Source organism: Nelusetta ayraudi, unplaced genomic scaffold (genome assembly GCF_046127955.1).
Source record: "Nelusetta ayraudi isolate G7.1 ecotype Tasmania unplaced genomic scaffold, CSIRO-AGI_Nayr_v1 ptg000168l, whole genome shotgun sequence".
Lineage (NCBI taxonomy): Eukaryota > Metazoa > Chordata > Actinopteri > Tetraodontiformes > Monacanthidae > Nelusetta > Nelusetta ayraudi.
In genome coordinates, this window is record NW_027466218.1 from 3,648,048 (window position 1) to 3,657,031 (window position 8,984).

General features: G+C 46.6%; 1 protein-coding gene across 3 annotated transcripts in view; it reads left to right on the plus strand.

Annotated features, from left to right (window-relative positions):
• dnah1 (dynein, axonemal, heavy chain 1) overlaps window positions 1-8,897 on the plus strand; it is a 29,614-nt gene extending 20,717 nt beyond the window's left edge. For 2 of the 3 annotated variants that reach the window (XM_076014190.1, XM_076014191.1), the window contains exons 62-75: window positions 86-246; window positions 335-560; window positions 1,035-1,230; window positions 1,316-1,467; window positions 1,546-1,742; window positions 2,374-2,518; window positions 3,181-3,339; window positions 4,175-4,306; window positions 4,402-4,572; window positions 4,680-4,859; window positions 5,070-5,246; window positions 5,833-6,003; window positions 6,116-6,246; window positions 7,110-7,554. In XM_076014190.1, coding sequence (XP_075870305.1) covers window positions 86-246; window positions 335-560; window positions 1,035-1,230; window positions 1,316-1,467; window positions 1,546-1,742; window positions 2,374-2,518; window positions 3,181-3,339; window positions 4,175-4,306; window positions 4,402-4,572; window positions 4,680-4,859; window positions 5,070-5,246; window positions 5,833-6,003; window positions 6,116-6,246; window positions 7,110-7,407 — 2,496 coding nt within the window. In that variant the 3' untranslated portion in view covers window positions 7,408-7,554. Of the gene's footprint in view, window positions 1-85; window positions 247-334; window positions 561-1,034; window positions 1,231-1,315; window positions 1,468-1,545; window positions 1,743-2,373; window positions 2,519-3,180; window positions 3,340-4,174; window positions 4,307-4,401; window positions 4,573-4,679; window positions 4,860-5,069; window positions 5,247-5,832; window positions 6,004-6,115; window positions 6,247-7,109; window positions 7,599-8,015; window positions 8,251-8,689 lie in introns of those variants that run through there. The other variant, XM_076014192.1, reaches the window with a different exon arrangement.
• The last annotated feature ends 87 nt before the right edge of the window (window positions 8,898-8,984 follow it).

Below are 8,984 nucleotides of genomic sequence, written 5' to 3' on the forward strand. Positions count from 1 at the left end.
CGCACACACACACACGCACACACACACACACACACAAACTGCTGAGTTTCAGCCTTGTTTTCTTTTTGTTTTCTTCTACCCGCAGACGTTTAAGCAGCAAGGAGGCACCGTGCTGAAGCTGGGCGACGCCGTCATCCCTTACCATGAAAGCTTCAAGTTGTACATCACCACCAAGCTGCCTAACCCGCACTACTCCCCAGAGGTCTCCACCAACATCACACTGATCAACTTCACCGTGTCACCGAGGTATAGAGGAAAAAAAAAGACCAAAACCCGTTGCAGCCGTGTTCTACAAAGGAAAGGAAATGTTAAAGCAATAAATTTGTGCCGACAGTGGTCTGGAGGACCAGCTGTTGGCCCTGGTGGTCGCTGAGGAACGTCCAGACCTGGAGGACGCCAAGAACCAGCTGATCGTCAGCAACGCCAAGATGAAGCAGGAGCTGAAGGAGATCGAGGATGAGATCTTGTTCCGCCTCAGCTCCACCGAGGGAAACCCGGTGGACAACGAGGAGCTCATCCAAGTGCTGGACGCCTCCAAGATCAAAGCCGCAGAGATCGAGGTCACCATCTATCGCCGTCCACATCACCCGTTTACCAACTGTTTGTTAACATTTCACAACTTCTGACTAAGTTCTCCTTCAAATGCAAAATATACCTCATAGCGTTTCTCAACTGGTGGGTTTCGACCCAAAAGTCGTTCACCTAGCTATTTCGATTGGGTCGCGGCTTTGTGGGCAGTTTCCCCTTTCTTTGTTTTTTAAATGAGATTTTAAAATATTTATATTCATAGAGAAAATGTTGGGCATTTATTTTGCAGGGCACACTATTCAATTCAATCATTTCAATAGTGTCACTAGACATGATGGAAAGTGGGGCTAGTGTTTTTATTTTTGTGAAATGAATTTGGGTCGCAACAATAAAAAACAAAAAGTGGTTCCTGAGATTCCACCAGTTGAGAACCACTGTGTATACATACATATATACATAATGCTTTAGCTTACACTTGTTGCTCGTGCTCTCTGGTGTTGCTGCAGGCCAAGGTGTCCGTGGCCGAGCAGACGGAGAAGGACATTGACGCCACTCGCCTGGAGTACGTGCCCGTGGCCGTCCGCACTCAAATCCTTTTCTTCTGCGTGTCGGACCTGTCCAACGTTGACCCCATGTACCAGTACTCACTGGAGTGGTTCCTCAACATCTTCCTGGCCGGCATTGGCAACTCTGAGCGAGCAGGTACGAGTGTGCGACCACCGGGTGGCGCCCAAATCAGCCGCCACTTAAGCTCACCTCCTCGCTCCCCCCTGCGTGTGTCTTCCAGACATGTTGGAGCAGAGGATCGAGAACATCAACGAGTACTTCACCTTCAGCCTGTACAGCAACGTGTGCCGCAGCCTGTTTGAGAAGAACAAGCTCATGTTCGCCTTCCTGCTGTGCACTCGCATCATGATGAACGAGAACAAAATCAACATGGTGAGTATCGGAAGGCCACGTTTGAGAAAATTTCAGACGCGTTTGCTGAGACGATTGCCGTGTGTGTGTGTGTGTCAGGCGGAGTGGCGCTACCTGCTGTCCGGAGGGATGCCTGCAGAAAACCTGGACAACCCAGCGGACGACTGGCTGTCCGACCGGGCCTGGCAGGACATCCTGGGCCTCAGCGCGCTGGAGAACTTCAGCACCCTGGCAAAGACCTTCGGCAGGAACAAGAAGGGTTTCAAAAACATCTTTGACAGCCTTCAGCCTCACAGGTGCGCACGGCGGTGTTTGACTCCTTCTCTGTTTGCTGCTTTACTCTACATTTGTACACAAATATCTGTACTTTATCCTGATGACACTGGAAAAACATGCTTGTTTTGTGTTTAAAATTGTTATTATAAGTAATTGACGTATTATTGTTGTTGTCGCTTGAAGTGGAACTTTTTAAATGATGCTGTTGTGTCGTTAAATATCACAACAAATCATATTTTAGAGGGAGATTATATTTTAGAGTACCTCAGCTTTGGGGTCACTGTTCAGTACATTGAATGGCTTTCTGGTCAGAACTGAACCAGATTAAGCTGTTAAAAATTATCCAGGTGCTCATGCAAGACCTCTGGTCAGTTCAGTCCAAATTATTCTGTCACAGTTTTTTTTGCAAAATTATCAACAAATGTGTTGTTTTATTAATGGCAAAAAAGACTTTGCTTTCTTCTTAAGTACATTTTAGAACCTGTACATTCTTAATTTTACTTGAGCAAAGGGTTTAAATCAGGACCAGGGTATTGTTTTCACACAAGTACCCATACTTTTACTGAAACACAGAATGTGAATGCTTTTGCAACCTCTGGTGGTGACTCACTGGGAATCTCGTGTCCCGTGTCTTTGTGCTCGTGCATGCAGGGAGCCGCTCCCAGGAGACTGGCAGAAAGCGCTGGACTCCTTCCAGAGGCTGTTGATCCTCCGCTGCCTCAGGGCCGACTGCCTGGTCCAGGGCCTGCAGGACTTTGTGTCGGGACAGCTGGGACAGCGCTTCATAGAGCCTCAGGTGGAGTCACAGAGCGTCCTCTCACTGCCAGCTCCCATAATGCACCTTTCGAACCTCAGCAAGTCCTATTCAAAGAAGAAAAAAAGCTAAAAGGATCCAAGACATCTGTGCAAACTGTGGTTATTGTAGTCACCAGTTTCCACCTAAACCTCTGCCTGCTGATTCAGCCTTCTGCAATCACCCATCAGCTTCATTTAGAAAGTAACTGAGAGAAGCAGAGGCTGGAGCCAGACTCATATCTACCTGAACAACCTGACATGTCAGAATTCCTTCCCATAGTGTCGCTGAGGTTGACTCTGGCCTGTGCCTGTATGTAGCAGGCGTCATTAAGAAGCTCACCACCAGGTGGTGATCAAGATTCTGTTTTCTTCTTTGACGTTTTAGGCCAGCTTTAGCAAGACAGTGGACTGCCTGAGATCATCAGCGTAGGTTTGTAATAATAATGTGACAGTCACGACTCAGTCTGGCTGTGCAGCAGCAAACATTAAAAGAGTGTGCTGAAAAGAAACCGTCGTTGTTGGTTAGTCTTTTTTTCTTTAAGACGTTAACTCTCCTTCTTCTCCTCGTCCTCCTCCTCTCCATCCTCCACCTCTTGTTACTCCTTTCCCTACTTTCTTTCCTTCTACATCCTCCCCCTCCTCTCTGTCTTTCTCCTCCTCTAGACCTCTGACCTGTCTGCGGTCTTCAAGGAGTCGTCTCCCTCCATCCCTCTCATCTTTGTGCTGTCCGCTGGCACCGACCCCGCCGCTGACCTCTACAAGTTTGCTGACGTCATGCAGTTCTCCAGGAAACTGAGCGCCATCTCTCTGGGCCAAGGCCAGGTCAGCTGCTGAGGGATTCCGGGGAGATCTTCCCGAGCCTGTGACTCCGCAGATCATTTTCACTCTTCCACTGTCCCTAGAAAAGAAACAAACAAACATGTTTTAACATGACATGAGGGTTTAACATTTCACTAGAAACCTTCAGGTGGCCCTGTGACCTGCTCATCCTGTCTCCCAGCCTCCCTGCTCCACTCATGTTTAATAGGCGTCAGTGAATGCCTCGTCCATGACTTTTTAATTACTGCCTGTGAGTTAAAGCCATTAATCACTCCGGGCTGTTTGGTCAGCCTGACTTCACTATGTGTCCACACTGAACTGAGAGGTTCAGCGTGGATCCTTCTAGACCGTTGCTGGTGGCTGCTCTTTAATTTGAGTTTAAACACGTTGGCACAAAACTAGCGGTGCGTTGTTATGTTCCGTTATTTGGACGTCATCCTTCCTCCTCAGCTTCACTTTATTAATATAATATAATTGTACTTATTGTATTTATAATAATATCTATTATCATTCGAACCATTAGCCAGTGAGTGGGAGCTTTCACACCAGTAAATGAATTTTTCTGGGCTGAATTCTGCCAATGTGTCGGTTATTTGCTAATTATTTGCACTCTGTCAAGGTTTAGCCAAAACCTTATAGTGTAACTGCAGATTAAAGCCACAATGAAAGGTTTTTAAAATCATAAACCAATTGCAAAGCAAAGAGCAACTCCTAAGATATTTCACAACATGGTAAAATCTGGCAACCCGTTTAAAACCGTCAGACAAATCTTTGCTGGCTTTGCTCCAGCTGAGAGACTCTTACAGGATGTTTTTGCCTCTTTGTTTTGTCGATCCAGGGCCCCTGGGCTGAGGCCATGATGCACGCAGCCATGGAGAGTGGTCAGTGGGTGTTCTTCCAGAACTGCCACCTGGCGCCCAGCTGGATGCCTTCCCTGGATAGGCTCATCGAGAACATTGAGCCCACGAGGGTCAGGATGCTAGTCTATGGTCACCGCGCGGTATGCAAATCGCACACGGTGACGCCTCTCTCTTACTGCTGCATACTACTACAACTGCCAAACAGGTGCACAAGGACTTCCGCGTGTGGCTCACGAGTCTTCCCAGTAACAAGTTCCCCGTGTCCATCCTCCAAAATGGTTCCAAGATGACCATCGAGCCTCCCAGAGGAATCAAGGCCAATCTACAGAAGACTTACCTAAAGCTCACCAACGAATTCATCTCCTCATCCACCAAGGTTTGCTCCTCTCCAGCCTGCACTTTTTTGAACCATTTAGTTTTGTTTTTTGTTATAATCATCATTATTGTTATTATTTTTACATATCTCATGTTACTGCTCCTCAGGTATCCGACTTGAAGTCTTTGCTCCTGTCGCTGTGTCTCTTCCACGGAATTGTGCTGGAGCGACGTAAGTTTGGCCCACTGGGCTTCAACATCCCCTACGAGTTCACCGACGGCGATTTGAACATCTGCATCAGCCAGCTCAAGATGTTCCTGGACGAGTACCTGGATATCCCGTACAAGGCGAGCAGAGTGCAATGCATCATTTGCACTATTCCTTTGACTTTTCGCTTCAATGCTTCACATTTTGCACGTCTTTTACCAACCTCTTTTGAGATATTTATAACACGGCTAGTTTGGAAACTCTCTCTCTAGTTTCCAGTCACTCGAGGTGTCCCTGGTGTGTTTGAGCTTCCTCATCCATCTGTCCCCACCACTACCCCAACTGTCCAGGTGCTCATATACACTGCAGGACACATCAATTACGGTGGCCGTGTGACGGATGATTGGGACAGACGATGTCTGCTCAGCGTGCTGGAGGATTTCTACTGTCCCGACGCGCTGGCTGACGATCACGTCTACTCTCCGTCTGGAGTCTACAGGCAGATAGACACCACTCTGGACATAGCGGTGAGACAAACACTCTGTGCGTTATTAAGACACTGTGACAGGAGTGGATGATAGTAGGCTTTTACATCAGCTAGTGCTCTGTGTGTTGTTGGTGGTGTTTTTTTCTTTAAAGCTTGTAATCATGATTACCGCATGTGATGGCCAGACAAATGTATTTAAAGTCACTTTTACGCAAGACGCATTCATTTTTCGTATTTTGTTTTATTGATTAATTACAGTTGTTTCATTATGTGATGCTCCTAAATTTAAAATCCCATTAAAAAAAATACACAAAACAGCATATTTGATTAACTCTGTGGTTGCGGCCTCCAGCTAAAATGCTAGGAGGATAAATCTAAGGGGTCTCAGGTGGTGAAATGAACACTTCCCTAAATTGGAAGTAGCTCTTTGTGACATCACAAAACCCTTATTTTCAGCACTGATGTAAAGGATGGACTTCCAAGACAGAATAGAGACACTTTGTCACTGTCAAAAAACAAACTTACTTTGAATTAAAATATCAAATATAAATACCAAATGGTATAATACAGTATTTTTATCCAAATGACAACCTTGGACCTCCTCCTGTCACAATTCTCTCCCTCAGGGTTACCTGTCATACATCCGTGGCCTGCCCATCAACGATACACCTGAGATCTTCGGCCTGCATGACAACGCTAACATCAGCTTCGCCCAGAATGAGACCTTCGCCCTGCTGGGAGCCGTGGCTCGCCTGCAGCCTCGAGCTGGATTAGCTGGAGGCAAAACCCGTGAGGAGGTAGGAATATCTTTGACCTGGAATGTAGGTCTGGCAGATGTTGTGTAGCCCAACTGGAATCTCCTGAAACGCATTTACATTGGCTGAGTTTTCCCTCCTCCCTGCTCCACAGATAGTGGAGGAGATAGTGGGAGGCATCGCTGAGAGGATCCCTTCGCCTTTCAGCATCCAAGAGGTGATGGAAAAGTACCCGGTGCTGTATGAGGAGTCCATGAACACGGTGCTCGCCCAGGAGGTCATCAGGTAACGCAACAGGAAGCATAAAATCGCATGTGACACTCGGCTGGACTCGCAGGCGCTCTTCTTTTTAGGAAAAAGACCGTAATTAACTATGTGAAAAGTAATGTTTGATGCCAGAGCTGCGGTCTTCAAATGTCACAGCCTGCAACCGTAATTATACAGCTTCATAGCGCGACAGTTGACCAACAGCCACGGTTTTGTCCGTCTGCAAGTGAAATGAGTCGAGATGCGTCCAAATCCACTCCGAGAAGACTTCAATCTCAGAGCCTGGTGTTGTAAGGTCGATAATCAGGCGGCCACAAATGTGGTCATTTCACTTTGACTGGATAAATAGATTGAAATTGATTTTTCTTCATTTTAAAAGGTTATGTGGTTGTAACCAAGTGCATCATATTAACACTGTGATGCAGTGATCAATGTCGTAAATAATCCATACTCCATTTACAGAAAATGTATTTACTATTATTATTTTTTTAATCTTTCTATTCAGTTTTCGTTGAAGCAGCGTGTTTGTTTCAAAATCATTTTTTTTCTGTTGGACTTGTTGGAGAATCGAGTGTTCAAAAAATTCACTTCACATTATTATGGAAACCAGCTCATTGAATCATAAAAATGGCTTTCCAACGATGACTTCAGCAGTAATTTCAGTCATTCTTGGTTGGTACAACTTTAACAGTTTGTTTTGTTTGTCTCGGCAAATTATTTTATAATGTATAAATTCCCCAAATCAAAGGAGGCCGTTTGTCCTTTCAAAGAAGAAAATAAACATAATAAAATTGACTAAGAAGAAGAAGGAGACGCCGGCGACAGCGATAGAGTGGAGTTGCTGTCATTTCAGGAATCTCTTTGTATCTCCACTACCTCAGATACAACAAGTTGCTGGCCGTCATCTCTCAGAGTCTCAACGATATCGTCAAGGCCCTGAAGGGTTTGGTGGTGATGTCATCGGAGCTGGAGCTCATGGCCAACAGCCTGTTCAACAACGCCGTGCCTGAGATGTGGAAAGGCAAGGCGAGTGAGACGCAGCCGCTACCCACCTCACGATATCGGCGTGTTAACAATGTTGCAATCGCCACACAGTGTTTTCTCGCCTTGTGTGCTGCTGTTGTGCTTTCTCAAAATAAACCGACCCCGTTGCCGCCCCCCAGGCCTACCCGTCCCTGAAGCCTCTGGCCTCCTGGGTGACGGACCTGCTTCAGAGGATTATCTTCATGCAGGGATGGATCTCTGACGGCATTCCATCCGTCTACTGGATCAGCGGCTTCTTCTTCCCTCAGGCTTTCCTCACTGGAACCCTCCAGAATTACGCCCGGCGCTCCAAGAACTCCATCGACACCATCGGACTGGACTTTAAGGTGAGTCGGCGATCCCGACGCGCTGTGTGGTACAACCGCCACTGTTATGTCACTCTTTTGACTCGAAGTGATTTTGCCCTTGTTTCGGGTGGAGCCATGTGCCAAGGGGGGGGGGGGGGGCTATTGACAGGACAGGAGGTTTTTCATGAAAGCACCATCCAACTCTGGTGCAAAGTCCCACTGCTGCTGATCTCTACAGAAGCAGTGAGCATCCTCCTCATGTCTTGTGCCTCTTCTTCTACTTGGACTTTTAAAGTGGAGCTACATCTGCAGGATCCTCCTGCTTTTGCACCGGCTAAAACAGAAGCTCCTACAATATGGACTCTATAATTGATTAAGAACACAGATGAGCGAGCAAGATTTAAGAAATATGTTTTTTGGATCATCTTTATTCTTCTTTGTGTTGTTCTCCTTCAGGTGAGGGTCAAGACGGTGGCAGAGTTGACGCAGAAGCCAGATGTGGGCTGCTACATCTACGGTCTGTTCCTGGAGGGAGCACGCTGGGATCGCGAGGGCACTCAGCTGATTGAGTCCAGGCCCAAGGAGCTCTACACAGAAATGGCTGTCATCTGGCTGATCCCAAAAGCCAACCGAAAGCCCCCGACCTCCGGTGTCTACGTCTGTCCCATCTACAAGACCATCACACGTGCCGGTGAGTGCACACAGCAATGCGCAGGGGCACATGTCTCATGGGTTTTTTTTAGGATTGGATTAAGTAGGCTTATGCAATTCTCGAAAAAAAAAAATGATAAAGTGAAACGTTAGCCTAGTGTGCACAACGTGTGTTGTGTTTTTTTTTTCTTTCTTTTTCACCATGACCATAGTTTCGGGCTGCAGACACTGTTTATACCCGTCTCCTGTTTGGTGGTTTTATTACTCACCCAAAATAGACTCCAACGCGGTGTCTTGTTTCTTGAAGCGTCTGAAAGTGCAGCTATATATTTTCCACCCCTACGCTCTGCCAACACCTTGTACCCTCGTGCACGTTTTGACCGCTCAAGAGCAGCACGGCAGCCACGGAAAAGTACTGTGAAAGGTCTTCCTGCCACCTGTAAGACGCTGTGCGCCCTGTCTCTTATTTATTTTTACAGGGACTCTGTCCACCACCGGTCATTCCACCAACTATGTGATCGCTGTGGAGCTTCCCACAAAACGCAACCAGGGATACTGGATCAAACGGGGAGTCGCCCTCATCTGTGCACTCGACTACTGAATATACTACTTTCTGTTTGACATACACACCCCAAGCAGGCTTCTTTGCACTTTATGGAACAATAAAATGATCTTTTTAAAACTTTCGCTCTGATCTGTACTCCAAATAAGTTTTCACACTTTCACCAAAGCCCTGGGATGTAGTGAGGGCATATCAATCTTATTCTTATCCAA